This window comes from Pteropus medius, unplaced genomic scaffold (genome assembly GCF_902729225.1).
Source record: "Pteropus medius unplaced genomic scaffold, Ma_sr-lr_union100, whole genome shotgun sequence".
Taxonomy (NCBI): Eukaryota; Metazoa; Chordata; class Mammalia; order Chiroptera; family Pteropodidae; genus Pteropus; species Pteropus medius.
In genome coordinates this window covers 14,319,372-14,341,856 of record NW_024349798.1, presented here as the reverse complement: position 1 = coordinate 14,341,856, position 22,485 = coordinate 14,319,372, and the positions used below count along the sequence as shown (strand labels likewise).

The 22,485-nt window shown below is 52.1% G+C and overlaps 1 protein-coding gene across 1 annotated transcript in view; it reads right to left on the bottom strand.

The window, feature by feature from the left end:
• Positions 1-22,485, bottom strand: part of ABCC1 (ATP binding cassette subfamily C member 1 (ABCC1 blood group)) — a 126,882-nt gene that overhangs the window by 54,384 nt on the left and 50,013 nt on the right. Inside the window, exons 6-10 of the mRNA XM_039885581.1 lie at positions 13,990-14,051; positions 12,657-12,788; positions 3,056-3,286; positions 2,210-2,387; positions 671-832 (exon numbers count right to left, since the gene is read on the bottom strand). Of these exons, the coding sequence (XP_039741515.1) occupies positions 671-832; positions 2,210-2,387; positions 3,056-3,286; positions 12,657-12,788; positions 13,990-14,051 (765 nt within the window). The remainder of the gene's footprint in view (positions 1-670; positions 833-2,209; positions 2,388-3,055; positions 3,287-12,656; positions 12,789-13,989; positions 14,052-22,485) is intronic.

Here is a 22,485-nt window from a genome sequence, read left to right as displayed (position 1 = left end):
TCTCTGTACTTCCTGGTCCTGGATGTCTGTTTCTCTTCCCAGTTAGGAAAACTTTCAGCCATTATTTCTTTAAATAAACTTTTGTTCTTTTCTTTATTTCTTCTCCTTCTATAATCCCTGGAATGCAAATGTTTGAGCACTTGATGTTATGTCCCTTAGACTAGCCTTCTTTTTCTTGCATTCTTTTCTTGTTGTTGTTGCTGTTCTGACTGGTTGCTTTTTCCGCCAGTCTGTCTTCCTGGTCACTGAGCCATTCTTCTGCGTTCAGAATCCTCCTATGCCACGTCCACCTCATAGATTTCTACCCCTGGCAACCAAGAGAATCTTGACCAGCATAATTCAGGACTAGTGAATAAATGAGCTCTGTTAGTGTGTGGGAGGCTACAGTGGGAGAAATATGATGTGTATGTTGTAAGGTTGTTAACTACGTGTGCTGTCAAAAAAAAGACAAATGCAAACAAATATTATGCCACCAAAGAGAATATAAACCCAAGAACTGAAGACTAAAATATCCAGGAATTAGCTGACAGGCCAGAAGATAAAATGTAAGTGACAGCAAGAAATACCAGTGACTTATAGAGGTTCTAATCATCGACACCCTCTCTCGCTACCATCGACCATACACAAGGGTCCCTCCCTACACACGATGGGAATGACATCAAACACACACCAGCCACAGGAAGTAGAGCGCAAGGATGACTTGCAGAGGGGCTGACCAGATCATGTTAATGTACGTGGTGAGATCCATGAACCTCTGGGCGTCCACAGACATGAGGTTGACAATCTCCCCGACCGTCGAGGACTTCCTGGCGGAATTGGTGATCACTAGAGCCTGTGGGACAAAGGAGAGGGAAGGAGGGTGAGTGTGGCAGGCAAGGAGCCCTGGACTCTGCCTCTAGGCCTGTGTGGAAGAAGAAGCCTGCTCAAGGAGGGAAAGGCTGCTGCTCGTTTCTCCTCCCCTCCTGACTGGTCTGCCTGCATCGTCTCATCACAAAGCCCTCGCTCATATCAGCGGCACTCACTGCCTCCCCACCGAGCTCTTCAATACGGAAGGGACCTCAGAGGTCACCTACATCTGGGCTTCTCACACTTTAGTGTGCACACACCTTACCTGGGACATCTGTTACCATGCAGGCTCTGATTCAGCAGGTCTGGGTGCGGCCTGAGACTCTGCATTTCTAACAGGCACCCAAGTGATGCTGATGCTGCTGGTACCCAGACACACTGAAGGACCAAAGTCTAGGCCAGGGTCTCTCAACCCTGGCATTCCTGACTCCGAGGGTGGATCATTCTTGGTGGGGCTGTCCTGTGAACTGCAGGATGTTAAGCAGCAAACCTGGCCTCTCCCCACTAGGTTCTCCCATCCCCAGTTATGCCAACCAAAAATATCTCCAGATATGGCCAACCATCCCCCGAGGGACAAAATCGCCCTGGTTCTCAAATGTGGTTTCACACTATTACCTGGGGGCTTTTAGAAAAACTATTACCTGGGTCTCACCCTCAGAGACCCTGATTTAGTGGGTCCCACCCTCAGAGGCCCTGGTTTAGTGGGCTGGGGCACAGTCTGGCACCAGAAGCATCTAAAGCTCTTCAGGTGAGTCTAACTTGCAGACAGGACTGAGAACCAATGGTCTAGTCCATCTTTCCTGAACACCTGCTAGACCGTCTCTTCCCAGCCCCTGGGACCCAAGCGTGTCCTTGCCCCAGAGGCGAAGGAACAAAGGAAGCAAGCAGATAATCCAGTTCCTTTAAAGGTGTTTGTGCACAAATGCCTGCTAAGTATTCTGTCACCTAGGGAAGGGACCATCTGCTCAGTTCCAGTGGAGAGCTACAAGAAGCTCAAACACAGAATATGCAGAGCAGAGCCAAGGACTTGCACTTGGATGTCCCCAAATCAAGTACCACCTAAGAAACCCAGTTACCCACAGATGTCACAGGTCTCATGGACATCCCAGAGGCTCGCCCCTGAAATCGGCTTGGCTGAGGCCTAACGCCTAACGGGACATCCTTGCCATCCACAGTCATTTAGTCCGCCCTCGTGCTACTGCTCCAGAAGCTGGGCTGGAAGCCCCTGCCGTGGTCCCGACCCACCCAGCCAAGTCCCTACAGATTCTGGGGCTCCAGCAGGAGACGTCAACCTGGAGACCTCCGTCAACCTGGAGACCTCGTGCCTGCAGGCCGGCCCCACCCACCTGCCCGCCCCACCCACCTTCCGGTAGACGGCCCCGACCACGGCCGTCTTGATCCTCATGCCGCTGACGAAGCAGATGTGGAAGTACTGGTGCAGCAGGAGGGTCTGCAGACAAGCGCTGACGAACAGGAGCGCGGTGTAGAAGTAGCCCTGCCAGCTCGGGGCCTTCTTGTCGTTCACGAAGTTGATGAGCAATCTGCGAAGGAGCAAGGACAGAGCCCGGCCTGACGCGACCGTGACGCATGCGCGGAGGGAAGGGGCCTTTGGTTTCGGCGTTCTGACTCTCTCCCAAGCCGGGCAGGCGTCGGTGCTTCGATTTCAGAAATGGAAAGCCAAACCCGTGGTGGTGGGTGGTGGTCGGCCTGCGCCGTCGCCCAACCCACTCCTGCATGACAAGGTGCCTCTGCCTTGGGCTTCTCGACTCGCAGGTGACTGCTCCAGCTCGTCACCTGCGAGTTGCCCAAAGGTGACCAAATACAGAGCATCACGGATGGAGTAGGAAAGATTAGAGAATAAATGCGTGGCCCCCAAGAGACACAGAGGGAGTGACAGAGAAACGGAGGAGAGAGGGAGGGAGCGAGGGAGGGAAACGGAGAGAGGAGAGGTGACCTCGGTTCTGACTTTCGGTTTTGGGTGGCAGTTCCCACGCGATCTGGGCTCTATCTTTCCCCTTGTGGCTTCAGGGGAGCCTAGCAGGTTTCTGCAACTTGCAACCAAAGTGGCCTTAAATTAAGATGCTATCCAGGCAAAGCAGGCAGAAGGGAAGCCCCCTGCGCGAGCCACGTGACCCCGCGGGAGAGTTCGGAGCATCGCAAGGCAAACACCGAGGACTTGCAACTGGCCCCCCTGGGAGAGAGGTCTTACTTCAGGATCTCCGGGCCGGTAAACATCATCAGGTCGTGCAGGGCCTTGAACAGGAAGCTCATGAGGAAGTGGGGCCCGAAGGTTTTGTAGAGCACCTTGAACAGGGAGGGCTCCCGCTCTTTCTGGGAAGCTTTAACAATCAAAGCCTCCTCCTCCTCGTTCACGTCCACCTTGGAGCTTCTTTCTGGCTTGGCAGGGTCCCTGGAGGTGTACACGACCTTTGCCCGCTGCCTGGAACACAAGGAGCGTGGAGCCACCGTGGGGTCAAAACAGAGCCCGCCAGCTTGGGGTGGGGGGAGGACCCCACCCTCCAGGGAGGCCCAGTCAAAGAAAACCAGTCACTGCAGAGGTGGCTTAGCACAGTGGTTTATAAACGTGACTGGGGATCCTGGCTTCCCCCGCGGGCCAGCTTGTGACTTTAGGCAAGTTCCTTAACCTCTCTAAGCCTTAGATTCCTCCTCTGTAAAATGGAGATAAAAGTAGGACCTACCTCATAGGGCTGTTGTGAAAATTAAACGAGGTGACATATATGAACACAGAAAAGTGCCAGCCCCAGGCTGATCTGCACATTCAAGGCCATTGCTGTCAGAACCCCGGCTGGCTTCTGTGTAGAAACTGACAAGCTGACTCTAAATGTACCGTGGAAATTCAAGGGACCCAGAATAGCCAAAACAATCTTGGAAAAGAAAAACAAAGTTGAAAGAGTCACACTTCCCGACTTGAAAACTTACTGTGAAACAACTGTAATCAAGATAAGCATAAGGATAGGTGTATATAGAGAGGAAACAGAATTAAGAATTCATAAATAAACCCAAATGTTTGTTGAGAAGGGTGTCAAGAGCATTCAATGGGAAAAGAATAGTCTTTTTCTATAAACAGTGCTAGAAACTAGATAGCTACAGGCAAAAAAAAAATGAAGCTGGACCCTAACTTCACACCATATACAAAAGTTAACTTGAAATGGATCGAAGACATAAACAGAGCTAAAACTGTACAGTTCTTAGAAGGCAATATAGGAGTAAATCTTTATGATCTTGGATTTAGTGATAGATTCTAAGATATGACACCAAAAGCACAAGCAACCACAAAAATAGATAAATTGGACTTCATCAAAATAAAAAATATCTGTACTTCAAAGGACACTATCAAGAAAGTGAAAAAATATTTGCAAATCAAAAGTCGGATAAGGGACTTGTCACTAGAGCATATAAGGAACGCTTCCAACTCAGTAAGAAAAAGACCCAATTTGAAAAAGGGGCAAAAGGAATATGCAAATGGCCAGTAAGCACACAAAATGTTGCTTAATCATTAGTTGTCAGGGAAATGGAAATCAAAACCACCATGAGATATTACTTCACGTCCGCCACAATTGTTATCATCAGAAAGTCAGATAATAACAAGTATTTGCAGGGATGTGGAGAAATTGGAACCCTGTGGAGGCCCCTCCCTCTCAGAATAGGATATTGCAGAAATGACAGCGTGTCACTTCCAAGATTAGGTCATAGATCACACTGTGGCTTGCATCTTGCCCTTTCTTGGATCTTTTGCTCTGGGCAAAGCCAACTAACTGCCATGTCATGAGGACACTCAATGAGCCCTGCAGGAGAACCGCCCCCTGGTAGGACCTGGACAGTAGCCAGGACAGTAGCCTGCCAACCACGTGCAAGCTGGAAGCAGATCCTGTAGCCCCAGCTGAGCCTTCGGATGACTGCGGCCCCGGCTGTCAACTTGACCGCAACCTCGTGAGAGACCCTGAGCTAAGACCACCCAGCAAGGCCCCTCCTGGGCCCCTGACCCACAGATACTGGGTGCGACAGTAAATGATCACTGTTATTTTAAGATGCTAGGCTTCAGGGTAATTTGCCACAACAGATACACACCCCCTAACTCCCTTCTGCCAAGATGCTGTCAAGGCAACACCCCTAAATGGCCAAACGTGGCTCCACCACTGAAATTACATGCCCAGGCTTCATCCCCACCCAAACCCAACATTTACAACTTGAAAAACAATCCTTCCACAGCATCCGTTCACTGAACAGCATTCGATTTCAGGGGAGCCTTACTTGTCACATCTATGCCACGTGAGACCTTCTGGACCACCTGAAACCCTCCTGGAGATGGCAGCCTTCCAACCCACGTTGGCTCGCTCCCCTATCCTGACTCGGGCACTGGCCTAGGCTCCGTCAAGTCCTTATCTGCCCCTTCGGTGCTCCCTGCCCCAGGAAAGGACCAGAAACACAGGAACCATCTGTGACTCCCTCCTTCGTGCTCCCTAGGTCTGATAAGGTACGTGTCCAACCCACTTCTGTGGTGTGTGTGGTCATCCATCCACGCTTTCCAGCTCCACAGCCTCCAACCCGTGCAAGTGGCCTGGCCACCTGGGCCTCCTCACCACTCCCCCTCCGTCTTCTGTTCTTGTCCCCTTATGACCAATTCCCCGTGAAGCGGCCAGTGAGATCGTCCCCAAAACACATCACTCTCCTCCTTCGACTCCACCGATGGCTTCCCACTGCATCCGGAATATCTGAACTGTGGGTGAAGCTTGACAACTTCCCTGAGCCATAGCAGCTGTAACAAACTATCACTAACTTAGTAGCCTAAGACCGCACAAATTTAGTGCCTCATCGTTCCAGAAACCTAGAGTGGGCCCACAGGGCTGCGTTCCTTCCGGAGGTGCTCGGGGAGAACCTGTTTCCTTGTCTTTTCCAGCTTCTAGAAGCCGCCTGCATTCCTAGGCTCGAACCTTTTTCCTCCATCTTCAAAACTAGCAGCACAGCATCTCCCCTCTCTCTCTGATCTCCTGTTCCCCTCTTATGAGGACACTTGTGACTATCTGGCCCACCCCAATACTATACAACGGTCTCCCTGTCTCAAAATCCTTCGCTTGGTCGCATCTGCCAAGTCCCGCTGCCGTGTAAAGCAACAACACATTGACAGGTTCTGGGGACCAGGGCATGGACATCCCTGGGGAGAAGGGGCCTTATTCCCCCCATCCCCACAGGGTTATTGCTGTTCTTCGTGTCATCAGCAAGAACCAGGTAAGGTCCTTCCCTGCTCGCTTTCCTGGCTTCTCCTGAAGCTGGGTTTCCGGCTGCAGTTTCTGGTGTGGGTTCTTTCAGCACACACACGTGCCTTCCTGGCGAGGGGGGCGAGAAGGCGGGCAGAGGGGATGGGAGCGGCTCGGCCCGCCCCTGCTCATTCTCTGCACCACTTCTCAAGCTGGGCCCTGGCCCTGGGCCTGCATGGCCTGGCTGACCCAGGGCTGTTTTCAGTGGCCAGGAGACAGGCTGCCAAAGAGCTGGGGAGAAGGTCTCGGCAGGCAGGGAGGAGGAAGGCTCAGGCCTGGGTGGAAGAGGTCAAGGAGAGTAGAAGGGACCGGCTAAGGCCCAGTCAGGGCAGAAAAACACCCAGAGAACAAGAGGCCTACACGTGAGGGAGGTGCTCCCACAGGCAAGAGGGAGGTGCTCCCACAGGCAAGAGAAAGCAAACAGGGCATCTGCAGGGTCCGGCTGGGAGGGGAATGGAAAATTGGAGGAGGAAGGTCTGAGTCAGGAGAAAACTGCCCAGAACAGAGGAACAGAAAGGAGTGAAGATGCTGGACCTGGGAAGAAAACAGGACTCGCTTTCTTGGCTGGATTGCGATGTGGGCTGAGGTGCCCATCGTCAACCAAACTGAACACACGCTCCGGTCCAGGCACCAGGAGGGCCTCACCATCAGGGAGCCCAGTGCGAGACATGAATCAGCAAACACGACTTCACAAGCCTGTGTGAGGGGCACTATCACAGGGGCTTCCTGAAAGAGGTGACGTCCAAGCCAAGACCTGCAGGATGAAGGAACGGGTCCAGCTGGGAGGGAAAGGGTGCCACGGGCAGAGCGGGGGCGGGGAGGGAGGGGTTGATGAGCACGGCCTGGAGCTAAGGATTTTGAAAAAGGTTTGAGGCAGCCCTTCCAAGAACCACAAGAACTTCAGGGCGGCCAGGGCAGGGATGGGAGAGCCGACTGAGAAGGCCTTGGACTGACCGAAACGTAGTGAGGAGCCACTGACGGCTTCGTCATTTACTAAATAAGATTTTTCCCCTGTTGGCAAAGGCAAAGTCTCAAACTTAGAAAGGTCTTAGCTTGATTAAAATTCCGCATTATCCGGATATACTCTGAGCAAGGTCTTTGGCCCATAATACCCGTAACACAGAAGGGCAGATTTGATCGGCAATCACGGAGAATGGAGTTGATAAACTTAATGCACATCCCCACTCTTCTTAGAGCCCCCAATACACAGGACGACGGTTTGGGACACCAAGGAAAAGCATGACAACCCTTGGAAAGTACAGCCCTGGCAGGGTTGAAAATGTGTTGCTTACACATGAAAATGACTCAAGACGATCTTCCTTTTTGTGTTGTTTTGTTGTCTGAGTGCTTTTGCTTCCTCAAAAACAGAGGCTTCTCAAGGTGGGGGGTGGGTGTGGCGTTGTTTTACCAAATTGGTCTCCGATTGTCATAATGACTGGGACAGACACCGGACCTTCCATTAGGCACAGAACGGGTCCCAGAGGACGAAAGTCCCACCAGGCACCCATGTAGGTGAAAAGCCTGCCTAAAATTATCTAAGTCTAGAATCCAACTCCATCTTCCGCCATAAACCGGTACGCAGTGTGTGTTTTCCTTCTGCAAGTTTAAATAGGCCTCAAATTCTTTTCAGGAAGGCAGTGATTGTGTAAGTTAAAGACAGACTGTATTTTTGTTAGGAATCTTGCCAAGCGTTGGTGGCCACTTTGCAAAACCTGGTCTGCGAGGGCGACGATGGTTCTGGTCTCCAGAACCACACGGGCCGGGTCAGTCGGGATGTGCAGCTGTCACAGACCATTCTCCACTCAGAAACCAGCAGTGACCCTTCACTCTGCATCCTCTAAAGTCTCCTGAGGACATTCTGTTGAGTCTTTAAATGAGACCCGTGGTGGGTTATTGTCACGTATTGGCTTCCGTAAAGTTGAGGAACAGAGTGACGAAATAAAAGGGAGCCACTACGGTCAAGCCACTAAATCCCGAACATTTAGGCCTGAGGGGACAAGTCCGTTCTTGCTTGAACTAGCCTGGAACTTAAACTGTTGAACTTCCCAGTTCTCACCAGTACTTGGATATACATCAGGCCCCCAGGTAACTAACCCTCGGGTGACCCGCTGAAGGACTAAGGAAAATGTTCACTATCCAGACCGTGTGACATCCAGGATCCCCACCACCGGTCATCTACAGGGTAAGCATCTCAGACCAATCCGGGGGGCTAAGGACGCAGGACACATTCTTCTCGAGAATGTACTGTTTACCATATGAACTCGGCTTTTCTCTCTTCTCCGGAACACTTGAAACCGAGGGTCCATATGACTTCGATTAAATTGAGTTTTAAAGCCTCGCTCTAGAAATCCTATTGATACCTACCCCTCAGAGACCCGCTGCTCCCCCCATAATCAGCCCCGAGGCAGCAGAAGACAGCAGCCGGGGACCTAACGGTCACAGGTCCGGACCTCTGGCAGGATAAAGATAACGTCTTGACCTATAATTTATGTTTTAACTCCTGAGCCCTGAGGGAAAATGACCGGCTGGTTACTCTCCCATGAGACCAGACAGAGGGACGCCAGAGCAGACCTCAGGACTGTCCTCCAGACCTGCAGAAGGGATTTATTACCCTCCCTTCACCTCCGACCAACCCCTAACCTGCGACGTCTTGTGATTTTGCCCCATAGAATCTGTAACCGACACGCCATGGGGGAGTCGGGTCTCAAGCATTGGCTCCCTGTTTCAGGATCGGCCAGGTCAGTATTAAACCATTTTTCTTCCTATACTGCAAACTCCTTCATTTCTTTGGGCCAATGCATGCAGGCAGGCAGACAGACTCAAGAACACTGTGGTAACACAGTCTGGGGTAGCGCCTCGTGTTTCTGGCAGACCCGAAGACCCCTTAATAAATCTTTATCGTTTACTTCTAGCCAAAGCTTCCAGACTCTGAGTTCATTCAACGAAGCCCAATAAAGGAGATATTAATGAAATCTCTGTCTTCGAGGGGACCATGAGCCCGAAAGGATGAAAACCAATGTTTAACGTGCCTATTTCAGAGGGTTTTGTTTTCTTTTGGTTTTTGTTTGTTTGTCTGCTGTTGGCCATCCTTTATGAAATAGAGGCAGTCAAGGAAAACAGTCATCCTTTCTTTAAATGCTTTTTAAAAATATATAGCTTTCCTGAGGTATAACTGATATACAATCAGCTGCATGTATTTAAACGGTACAGCGTGATGGGTTTTGATACATGGATACGCCTGCGAAACCACCCGGGAAAGTGAGGTCATGAACACGCCCACACCCCACAGGTCTGTCTTGCCCCTGTGTAGCCTCCCCCCACCGCCCCTATGCCGCGTCCCTGATCTGGGCAGCCACTGATCTGGTTTCTGTTACTAACAGAACCATTTTCGTCTTCCAGAATCGCACATGAGGGAATCACCTAGTATGTGCTCTTGTCTGGCTTCATTCACTCGGCGTAATTATGTTGAGATTTTTCCATGTTCTCAAGCGTGTCCATAGAGAATTCTTCCCTATGGCTTAGATGTAATCCCTTGTTTGGCTACCCCATGATTTGTACGTCTCTTCACTTGTTAATGGGTCTTTGGTCTGCTTCCAGCTTTGGCCATCGCAGACAAAGCTGTTACGAACATTCCCATACAAGCCTTTTGTGAACGCATGTCTCCGGTTCCCTAGAAGTAGACTGCTGGTGGTATAATAACTGTTTAACTTTTTAAAAGACTGCCAAACTCTTTTCCAGAGCCCCTGAACCATTTCACAGTCATGCCAGCAGGAACCACAGTCCAAAATGGCCTTAACCTACGAGAGGCCGAAAGTCGACATTTCTACCCCATTTTGTTAAACTCGAAACCATTTGATACAAACCAGTGAAGCACTGGATTTTAAATCCCAAAGGCAGAGGCTGTGGGGGGAGGGAAGGCAGCTCAGACCTGACATTTGAGAGGAGTCCATCACGGCTGAAGAGAGGAACTGGAAGGGGTGGGAGGTCGAGACCTGAGGCCAAGAAGCGAAGCCAGACCCCCCTGCCTGGGCTGCTGTCACCTGCTTCCCAGAAGGCACGGGACACCCAGCAGCCCAGAGCTGGCGCGGGCTGCACTCGTTCTCCAGCTAACTGAAGAGGCCTCCCTGCAGGGGGCCATGCCAAGAAATCCCAGCCGAGAACAGGACCCCTCCCTCACCCCGCCGCACCCACAGGGGCTACAGGTGCCAGATCTGGCTTCTGCCCCTGGGAACAGCATCCCTCAAGGCAGTGAACCCCCAAGCTGGGAATGCCTGCAGGCCGAGGCATTAATGAACTCAGCGTCCCTCGGGGGCGGGTGAGGGGGGGGCGCCGATGTTCGAGCCTAAATAGCCAGATATCACTGTGCCTTCCCAGGCAAGATGGGAGCACCCAGCCTGTGACTAAAAACAACTTGTACAACATTACGTGCCAGAGTTTACCCGAGACTGTGACATGCCTTATCAGATGATGTTTATCTTGCTGAATTCTCAGAAAGCCTTGAGTAGAAAACAAAGTCTGCAGGCCATGGAGGGACTTGACGGGCAGCCGTCACCTGGGTCTTCCTGCCTTCACTCTCACCCCGTGACCCGCCTTCCCCAGGGCAGCCCAGGACGGAACTCAGGCCATGCCGCTGCCCGACGTGAGACCCACCTCGCTCCTCCCGCCGCAGGGAGCAGACCCTAACTCGCTCCCACGGCCTGGGAGACCCCTGCAAACACTCCTCCTCCTTTATCCTCTGACCGGAAAGCCCTTTGCCCACATATGCCCATGGCTCATCCTTCCTTCAATACGAATCTCCACTCAAATCTCTGAGGCCACCCCTGACCACCGTATCTACATCTGCTCCCCCAGGCACTCCTGCCCTAACTTCCTCATTTTAATCTCGTCGTAACACTCGACACTCTCCAAAGTTACTTGTCAATGTGTGCTTGACTCTCAACATCCTGCCTGTCTCCCATCTAGGACGGAAGTCTGCACCCCTGGGGCCCAAACAGTGCTGGGCTCGACTGTGGCAGGCAACTGTTTCGGCTGACTGAACCGACTAAGGGCCAGGCTGGCGACAGAGCTTCTTGTTCAAACCTGGTCCTTTTACAAGGAGCCTTGTTGCCGGCCTCTCCCCCACCATCTCTAGCAACCTGTTCACTAGGGAGCCCCAGGATACAAAGGTGGGCATTACCTGCCACCCACCGTGGGAAGAAGGCGGAGCCAAGCAGCCCGTGAGGCTTGGGTAATGAGGAATAGGGAAACCCAAGCTGAGAACGCGCCTGCTCATAAAGGAGGATGCTGCAGGCCAGGCTCGCGGGAACGGGGACCCCCGCCTGTGCCTGAGAACCTCCAGCTGGGTCACGGCTACTGGACTCAGCCAGAGCCATACGTGCACACGACGCCAGCCCTCTCCTCGCCATGCCTGGCCACGGACGCTCGAGATCAATCCATCTTCCAGAGACAACTTCTGTGTCCAGGGCCACCCCAAATGAGCCACCAGCAGGGAGTCACGAGGTCCTCTGCTAACGTCCTAATTTGGGACAGCGGCGCAGATCTCCTGGAAGGCCAACGGGCCTGTGGGGAATCCACGACACCAGGCCAGCCGCATCGTGAGCCGGCTCACAAAGGTGAATAACAGGCACATCCCGACACGATGACGGGGAATAACAGCCACTCTCTGCTCTGCCCCTACAGCCGCCACCCACTGCCCCCAAGTCACTCGTGATTTCTCATCTGGCTCCTATGAATACAGGATGTGCCTGAAGTCAGTGGCATGTCCTACTTTAACTGGCAGCCCTTTTTCTTTCTCATCAGTACATAAAATAAAGATGCATCATCATACAACTGATGATGTCTTAGAGTTGACGAAATACGGTGTGTGTGCTAGGGAGGCCCTGGCCTGATTCTCAAATAACTCAAAGACAGAGACTGCACGGTGGCAGGGGGCTCATATGAAATCCAGGACACCAAGAGTGACCTCTGATGGAAACGGTGGACTCGCGGTGATCATGATGTTTCAAGTAGGTTCTCTGATTTCAACAAATGTGCCCCTCCGTACCTTCTGCTCGGGGTTGCCGTGAACCTAAAACCTCTCTAAAACCCGAAGTCTATTTAAAAAAAAAAAAAAAATCCTCACAGTCAGACTCACCCTTGATCGGGGCGTCTTTGGCCAAACACCTCACTGAAGTGAAATGCGTAAACCAGCAAGAACACGCCGGATGCCAGGTGCTTGGACAGAGGCGGAGAAACTGAGACTGACTCGGGTGGCACGGCCCAGACACGCGCTCACCGAGGGGTGTGACGAACAGACACTCGCCCGCTCGACGGACACCTTTCTCCCTTTTCCTACCCGAAGTGCCTTAGCGACGCCTAAGACCTCGTTCTGCACGTAGCAAACTGTGGCTGCGAGGAGCAAAGCAACTCAGGACCGCGACGCGAGTCACGGGTGCGGCACGGCCAGCGTTCTGGGCCACAGTGGCGGGAGGGAGGTGACCGGGTTGTCCTAGAGTGTGCCTGGCGTTCCCCTGTGACGCGAGGACTCGCACTCACTTTCTGGATTTGGCGCATTCCTTCTTCCAGTTCTTCACCAGGACGGGCACCACTTGTTCTGACGTGTCCTCCCTGTTCAGGGACCAGAGGTCCGTGCTCTCCAGTGGCTGGCGGTAGCCCCGGACCATCAGCCTGAGGCCGGAACACAAGCAGGGAGGCGATGGGAGTCAGAAGGCAGAGGACGATGGCCCTCACTGCACATCCCCGCCACCGCCGGCCGCTCTCCATGCCACGGCAGCGCCCGGCCCCGCCCCCAGCCCTCTGCCTCTTTCACCGCCCGCCACAGGGACAGCGGTGCAGCTGGCACGATCTGGGTATGGATGGACATCATCGTCGCTAACTGGTAAGTCACCCAAGAAAAATGGCCTCATCTTTTAGAGACCCATACAGAATATTTAGGAGGGAAATAATAGGATGGCTCTAATCAAAAAAATTGTTTAAGGCTAATATGGCAAAGAATTAATGATGGTTAATATTTTGCCACATCTGCTGTACCCTCTCTCACCTCTGTGTATCAACACACACATATGCACACACATATTATTTTTCTGAACCATTTCAGAGTAGGCTGCACATGCTACACACCCTAAGGATCAGTGTGTGTCCTAAGAAAAGAGACATGCTCTTATAAAACCGGAGTACAATGATCAGAATCAGAAACGCCGGGGCAGACGGCAGAGCCCACGGTCCGTGTTTAAATCACACCGAGGCTCCCCGTGGTGTTCTTTACCAGTAATTAGGAAAAAAAGCTAACGAAAACTTACCTAATTAAAAAAAAAAAAAGATGTTTTTAAAAAGTTTGTAACGACAAGGAACAACGCTTATGTGGAGGAGGGAAGGGATTCAAATAATCACCAGTAAGATGCTGACAATGTGTGGGAGGGAAAGACGTGCAAAAAAACCCAAAAAGAGGACAAGAAAGAAGCACACAACCTGATGGCAGGGTGGCCTCTGGTGTTTTTTTGTTGTTGATCTATGTGTGTTTCTCTTACCCACATTTCCTACGATCCACATGTATTATTTTTTTAATGGTGAGTGGTTTGCGACAATGTCAACAATAGTAATTATATCTAATGTTAGAAAAATACCCGAATCCCAAGCTAAGCCAAGAGCATGCAGCATCGCACTGTCCCAGGCCAAGTTATCTACAGAGGTTCCAGTGGTTTATGGTTCATGCAGCTGGAGTTCATGGACGTGTGGGGCAGGGTCAGTGTCTCTGATGCCCTGTGCCCAGGGGAGGCACCCGCTGGACACAACGCTGTCTGAAAGGTGCGGGTGGAGAGCGGGGACACTCATGACCCACCACTCACCGGGGCAGGGGGCCAGGCCTTACCCTGTGATCCACCAGAAGGTGATCCTGGAGAGGAAGGAGGCGCCGGATTCCGGGCAAGGATTCTGGTGGAGAGAAAACATGGGGTGGGACGGGAAAGGGAAATGAAGAGAGGTCTGACTTCTCAGTCATCAGCAGACAGACCGCTCGTCCTCCCAAAGGGCCAGCGGCCACTCTCACGCCACACTGATCTCCACCCCGAGTGCATCGCTCTCCGGAGCCCTGGTGGCCTTGAAATAAATACACAGAAGTTCCTCTAGTTTCAGCCAGAAAATATTTCCTGACTGTCCGCTGCGTGCACAAATGGTACGGGGCATCACATACCCGCCTTATAGCCCCACGGCAACCCACTGGGCATGGTGATACTGTGGTCCCCACTTCACGCCGCGCACGCATTCATTTGTTCATTCATTCGTTCAACAGATATCTTCTGAGCATCTACTATGTGCCTAGCACCATGTATACAAATCTAAGCAGACATAACCTCTCCCTTCGAGACGCCTGTGATATACTGGGGTGATAGTAGTAACAACAACACCTGCTAACATTCTCTACTAGCCAGCTCTGTTCTGAGTGCTTTACACGAATGATCTCATTTAATCTTCATAACCAGCCGAAGAAGTAGGTAAAAGCATCACCATCGTTTTGTAGTGAGACCGAGGAGGATAAGGGTGAAACAACCTGCCCAGGGTCCCATGCCGAGAAGTGGCAGAGACAGGATGTAGGCTCCGAACAGTCAGGCTTCAGGAAGAGACATTCATCAAACGATCATGTGAACAAAATACAAAACCGCGACTTTGATGGGGGTCATAGCCTGGAGGTGGGTGAATATTAACAGTGAGATCACTGGCGTCTTACGGGCTCCCTGTAAGAGAGCTGATGGCAGATGGGGGCCGGCCTAGCTGACGGAGGTCAGGGAAGGCGTCCCTCAGGAAGTCGTCCAAGCCGGGGGGTGAAGAGTGAGTAGAGGATAACCAGGTAACAGAAGAGGCGAGGTGATCCCAGCAGCAAGAACGGCATGTGCAAAGGCCCTGTGGTATACGGGAGCACGGCCTCCTCCAGGGACCAAGTGGGGGCTGGGCAGTCTACACGGGAGGCCACACAAGGAACTGTGGTCTTCATCCCAGGGCAGTGAGAAGGCACGAACAGACTCTAAGCAAGCTTTCGAAAGGCCTCTTTTCCCAGAGGCACAAAGATGGGCACCAGTTTGACAACATACAGACCCGGAACGGGATATCAGCATCTGAGATGCACACATCCGGCTTTCAATGCTGATACTGTCCGGTCTAACTTTTGAAATACCGGCTCTAGTGAAGGGGTGGGGGGCCACCACACAGTGATGAGATCTCACCCGAGGACGGTGCTCGGCGTGCTAGCATTTTTCGGAGATAAGGCATTTAGAGGCCCCGTAACGCCAGTGGTTTTCCGTCCAGGCTGGGCGTGCTTTTAGAAAACACCGCGTCTGAGCCCCACACCCCAGAGAGTCTGATTAAGCTGGTTTGGGGTGACCAGGGCATCTGAGTCTTTTTGCTTTTGTTTTTAAATCCCAGAGTCTCCTTGACCAAGTGGCCGGGCAGGAAATGTACAAGATAAGCCTAGAACATCTCGTCGCACCGATACCAAGGAAACTAAATCTGAACAGGATGGTCAAAAGGCCTCGGAAGCAACCAGAAGTGGCTCCGAATGGCCCAGAAATGGACAATCAGAGCAGCAGTAAGGACATTACATGGAATGGACTGAAACACATTATACGTGCTTAAACACACAAGTTCATTCTGATACTGGAAAAAGAGAACCACCTCTTGGTGTTACTGATGAAACCAAGCAAGTCATTGCTTTGAAAAGAGAAAAAGCATGGTGGACCAGAGAGATGAGGGGACGCGTCTTTGCACTGAAATTGTCCGGCTCATAAATGAAGAAGAGATGATGTGACGTGAGAGAGAGTATACCACGCTGCAACCACAAAGGAGCACTGGGACATTTGACAACATGCAAAAATGATTATTGATGTTTTTAGGCCAGATAGTGGTATCGTAATTTTATTAAAACCCTTCTCTCTCACCTGGTATCACTGGGTGAGTTGGGTGAAGGATATACAGGAACTCTACTATTTTCTCAACTTTTTTGTGTGTCAAGTTATTCCAAAATAAAAGTGACCAAAAATTCCTCTTCTCAGAGATACATACTGAAAATGTTCACACATGAAGAATCCATGGCAGTTCATTACGCTGTGCTGTCCACTTTTGTGCACATGTGAAAGTTTCTGTCATAAAAAGCCGCAAGAAAAGCCTCTCCTAGTGATTCGAACATGCGTCCTGGGCTGAGAACCACCAGGCTCCGTGCCGGGGCCATGGGCCCAGATCATTTCCCAGCCCAGGCCGCCCCAGAATCACCCAGGTGCCCAGGGCACCACCGAACTAACCATATTGGTGCCTCTCGGGGCCCTGGCCTTAGTACATTTCAAACGAAGCAAACCCGATGCAGCTGGCCCACGGACCTACATTCCAGACCAACCCGAAGCAGAGGAAGTTCAGACTGCAGAGCCAGACGGACTTGGATGCAACCTAATTTGTGGGGGAGATGGTGAGATTTGCTCTGTAGGCTGTTTTTTCTTTCGGAAGTGGGTGGGTTATCAGGAAATCGAGAATGTATTTCCACCGTAGCCCAACTCCAACCCGCTGCGAAAAGCAAAGCAGCGCCCGGCAGAGAAGACAGAGGGGTGGGGCGCGACGACTCGTTTATGTCTTGAGCAAATATTTAGGGAGGACCTGCCTATCTTCCGGGAGGCAGCTACAAGCTGGGGGCAGAGGTAGGAAGGAGGCAGCACGGTCCTCGCTCCGTCCAACTTCCGGCTGCGGGGGAGGTGGACGGAAAGCAAGCTGAGATGTAAACAAGTATATAACCATAAACATAGGGAAAAAAACGATGGTGCCAGACAGAGCAGGGGGCGGCAGGGTCAGGGGTGGCTTATGTGTGAGGCAACACAGAGCTAGGAGGTGACAGGGGTTGAAGCCCAGCTCTGCCACTTACTAGCTGTGGGACCTCAGGCAAATTACTTGGTGGTGATGAGATTAAATGGCATAAAGCATGTTAAGTGCTGAGAATAGCACCCGGCACAGAGTAAAAGCTCAAGAAATGCTATTAGTGGTGATCTAAACGAGAGCGGCAAGAACAGCAACATCTTCCCCTGCTGACAGGCCCTGGACACACTCGCTTTACATCGAGGTCAGCAGACGAAGGCCCGTGGGCCACACACTCGGAAGTAACATTCTACTGGGACACAGTGATGCTCATTTGTTTACATAATGTCCCTGGCTGCTTCTGAGCTACAGGGGCAGAGCTGAGTAGCTGTGACAGAGATCATATAGTCTGCAAAGCCTAAACAATTTAGCGTCTGGCTCTACACAGAACGTTAGCTGACCCCACCAGCCTTGCTAAGACACAGTGATTATGAAGCGGGGAAGCTGGCGCTCAGACGATGGCCTTTTGCCTCCAAATCCAGTCTTCCTTTGTTCTTGGCATCAACGTGGAGCAGAGTTGTGCAAGTTACGCCTTGCACAACGATGCCCGGCTGAGGGGGCGAGTAGGGGCTGACAGGTACCCCGTGCCCAGCTCGACAAGACAGCCAGGCCCTGTGCGAGGGCGCGGCTGCATCGGCGTAAAGGGAACCAGGACTTTGCTCCGATTCATCCCAGGGGAGCCGAGTCGTCTTTGCAAAATCTACACAGAGGCACGGTGCCAACAGCAGAGGTGTTAGGCATATACCCACGAGCGTCTCACAAATCCTGGCCTCCTTTCAGAATCAGCAACTCCAGCTGTGGGTCACAGCTGGACTACACAACTAAAGGTGAATTTATTCCCTTTACACCCAACTTTACACTAATGAGGCTTTAAGAAACGATGGCCCAGAAGGAAAAAGTTAAGCCTCCCTCTGGCTAGCAAAAAACCCTAACCCCTACAAGAAAACCCACCCTGCGAACCGGATCAACACCACAGAACGTTCCCGCTTCTAATCTGTGCACTCCAAGAGCTTTGTCAAAATCATCTCCCCGGCCCTCCTCCCTCCACTGGATCCAAACACGAATTTTCAGATTATCGAAAGTCACACCGGGCCGATGCAGGCTCCCCGTGACCTGCACGGAGAAGGAAATACTGTCTGAGTTTGGGAGCCCGTTTCTGGAAGTCTCTATCTGACATGGAAGGCCTTATTTCATAACGGACAACTGGAGTTCTGAAGTAGCCAAGATCTGACGACTAAAAAAAGATAAGACTAATGGATGGGAATCTAGGCAGCCGACCGTTCACCTGAAACCAAGCAGAAAGTTCTGGTAACGTGTGAGGTACGAAAGCAGAGCTGCCGGAGTGGGGTTCCCAGCCCCTGAGGCTGAAGTGGACTTAACGCCTGACCCAGGAGGAAGGAGGTTTCTGAACTGGTCCCTCATTCATTAAGGAATGAAAATAATCCACACCAGGCCCGGCCGAAGGTGGAGGGAGAGAACGTCTGACTTCTGCAGACAGAGCTGCATTCCTTGGCATCTAGGTCTGGCTCCGGGTGATCTGGCCAGAAATCGTGTGGACTGAACCATTTCGGTGCGAGAGCTTGGGGCACTGGTTCTCTGAGAACCGCTCATCCACGATCTCTCACGCGGTGGTTTGGGGAAATGTGTCTGGCTTTATTCGGCGTGCTGTCTGGCCCTTCCGTCAGAAATCTCTGGGTCCCTACGCGTCTCTTCCAGTTTTGATTCTGCTGTTACTCTGGGTTGGTTGTCTGCTGGTGATTCCCACTGTGCATTTCCTCAATGCCCAGGAGTGAAGGGGTGGGGGAGGTGGCAACATAGCTTAGAGCAGGGGGTTCTCGAATGTGGCCCCCGTCACCAGTATCCGCACTGCCTGGGAACCCATTAGAAACGCAAATACTGAGGCCTCACCAAGAGCTACTGCCTCAAGCTCTGGGGGTGTGGGGCCCCATGATCTCTGCTTCAACAAGCCCCCTACATGCTGCCCATGCCAGCTCAGGCGTGTGGACCCCACGGAAGGGACCCCCGATCCAGCCTCGTGACTTAGGCAAGACCCTTCACCTCTCGGATCCTCGATGTTCTCAACTGTAAAATCCTGCCTCACTGGGTTGTTTCGAGGATTAAACAAATTAACACATAAATAAATACAGTGCACAGGGCTGCTATCGTTATTATTGGTCGGAACAGTTTAAATGTCCAACAGTACAAGAGATGTGTCGCTTCAACGTGAAACATCGCTGTGTCTGGTTGGCTCTGCTGCTTTGAGCTGTACCAGTCACATCCCTGCTCAGAACTGGGGTTTCTGCCCCTGGAGCACACCCCACATGCACACCGCCCTTTTCCCATGGCCTTGTCCATTTTTTCCTGGTCGTTGGTGCTCTCGTGCACACAGGGTCACTGCCCAGCTCAGCCTTCCTCTCTACCTGCCTGGGCTCCTGCAATGGCTTCCTAAGTGCCACCAGCCTATGTCCCATGTGTCCTCTTCCTTCCGGCCAGAGGGATCCTCTGAACACTCCCAACCTGAGTGTGTCACTCCCCTGTAGAAATTCAAGTCCTTCTGGTGACACACTGTTCTACCCTTGGTCTTTCGTGCTTGGCTCCCTGGCCCATCCTACCCAGCTGAGCAGAATTCCATGCAGTCCCCAAACATCTACACGTGCCACCTTGGCACATGCTGGTCCCTCTACCAGGAGCAAGCCCCTGTCCACCCTCCGGCCTCCGGCCTCATTAGCCTGGCGAGGCCTCTCCTTTCTTTGACTCAGGCATCTCCTCCCCGGGATGCTGGCCTGGAGCCCCCAGCACTTCCCTCCCTCAAAGCCCCACTGTCCCCCCCCAGCTGCTGGCTTATCTGCCTGCTGCCCCCCTCCTCCACCTCTCCCCAAGAGCAGTGGTCAACGTTTGCCAGTTTCTACACACTCAGAGCCCAGTTCGGCTGCTGGCACAATGATGAATGACTAAATGACCAAATGTATAAAAAGAAAGGAATTTAAAATGGAGTTTACAATGCTTTCATAAACAAGCTAAGCTCAGCAGCAGGTAGTTGCCCCTGGGGTCTGAGGGGTAGGGACAGACCCTGAAGGAGGAGGAGGACACTTTTGGGGTCCTGGTCATGTTCTATGTCTTGATAGGGGTCTGAGTTACTCATTTATCAAAAACTCATCGAATGGTTACAAGATTCAGGTCTATCCCTGCATGTAAATTTTACTTTAAGGAAAACAAAACTATAAACAGGTAGTAAACACTAATGATTTGCGTGGTGATGTGTCTGGGTGAAGGATGCTACGGTATTTCAAAAGAGGTTTCAGATATCCAAAAAATTAGCCAGTTTTCTGGCTGGTTGATTGGCTGGCTAGACAGTTCCATGATAAAGCAAGTTGAGCAAAATATTAACTGTAGAATCTAGTTGGTGGGGAGCTGGGTTCTCCTGATGCAATTCTTTCAACTTCTCTGTAGGTCTGAAATGTTCATAGTAAGGAAGAAATGTTTCATATTTACGGACAGGGCTAAAAGTAACTCTTACTCCAAATGAGCTGAGCAATTTTTCCTGAATGTGGTAAACCAGAGCTTTCTGACCCTGAATCACCCAGCATCTCGTTAAGATGAAACTGAGTCAGCAATACTTAGGAGTCAGGTGGCCTGGGACGCTGCATTTCCAATGAGCACCTGGGGACGCCAATGCCACTTTGGGACGTGAGGGTCTACTACATGACCACGTTTGGCCCTGATGCCCCCAACTTCAATAGAAACCCCCTGCTCCAACCCTAAGCAGTAGCCTCAGGGCTAGCAAGATTACAGGACCAGAGGCAGGATGGGCAGGAGCTGGGGTGGCCTCACCCAGGCTCGGGCCTGGAGGACGCAGGGAGGAGTCCCGCCGGAATAGCCGTCTGAGTCATGCGACGGGCGCAGGGCCAGAGGGGGAGGGCTGCCGGGTGGCTGTGTGACTCAGCAGGAGGGAGCCTGGACAAGCCCAATGCTGCCAGCTCCCACCCGGGCCCTGCATGACCCAGGCCACTCCTGGGCTTGGCTGACCGAGCTCTCTGAGGACAGGCGGCGACATGTGACTGTTGCTCTGAGGACAGGAGAGAGGCAGGGACTGGACTCTCAACATCTTTCAGGCTCCACTGTGATACCAGCCCTGAGGGTGACAGGGAGACAGAGAAGGCACCTAACAGTGTCCCCCTCCTTAGACGTGGGGTGGGAGTGGGGTGAGCGAGCATCGGGTGGAGCCTCAACTTATTTTCAAGATGGGGGCCACTGGCCCAAAGTCTGCAATCTAAAAGTCATGTGACCTACTCCCCTGCCTTCATCTCGATTGTGGTTCCGTGGTTATTTGCCTGATGACCTGCTTAAGGGTGGTCTCCCGCCGACATCAGAAGCGTCTGGAGGGCACACCGTACACTGTACCTTCCAAATGGCCAGACATTATCTGCCATCCCATGAGTTAGAGGGGGGGTCTGTGTCCCCCGCCACCCTTGCTCCCAGGCAGACTTTAGTGACTGCCTCCATCGAGAGAGCTGGGCACGAGTGACACTATGTGACTTACGAGTCTGGGTCATAACAGGTGGCACAGCTTCCACCTGGCTCCCTCTCGAGCACCCACTCTTAGAGCCCAGGCTGCCAGAGGAGACAACAGAGTTGCCAGCCCTGCCCAGGGCTGGTGCTACCTTCTCTACCAGACAGGTGAGTAAGGAAACCTTCCTGCAAACTCGAGCCCCCACCCCCATCTGACTGATTGTAAGGTAGGGAGGAAGCAAGAGAATTAAAATGTTAATCAAGCCACAAAGACTGTGATGTGCTGATCAGCCCAGCAGCCAGGCCACAGGACCAGAACAGAGGGGGAGTTCTGTGGGGATCGCTGACAGCCCATCCCTCACACCTGTGCTGGGGAAACAGGGACCAAGACTCATTCCCTCTGGCTAAAATCACGGGGAACCTACGGATTAAAGGCTGGGAACTGCCCACAGGCCTTTCGCTCTACAAGTTCTTACCTTTTTAGGCTACATACCCTTCCCCTTCCTCACGGTATGTCCATGTCACAGGAAATGGGAACTAAACAAAGACACATAAACTGAGTTCCCCGAACACTCGGCGTCCCGCTCAGTGCCTTCGCTCTGTCTCTCTCACTGTCCTCGTCTCTCTCTCCTGTCACCGTTCCTCTCGGTGCCCCTCTCTCTGCCTCCGAGAGGAGCCCCCGCTCTGTCTGCGGGTGTCACCCCTTTTCCAATAAACTTGCCTTTTGACTCCAACTTGGGCGTGAGTGTTGAATTCTTTCTACACTCTCCACCAAAGGACCCTCTTCTTCTCCTGGTGCAAGGCTTGGTCTCCCTGTCACTTGGGGACATTTGCCCTGTCCTGCATCAACTGCAGGAGAGACCCCAAGTGAGACCCACCAAGCCCAGCCAACGGCCAGGACTGTGAAACATGCTAGTGTTGAATGCATAAACCGTGTCCACTTCACACACTGTTGTGTCCCCAGAACTAA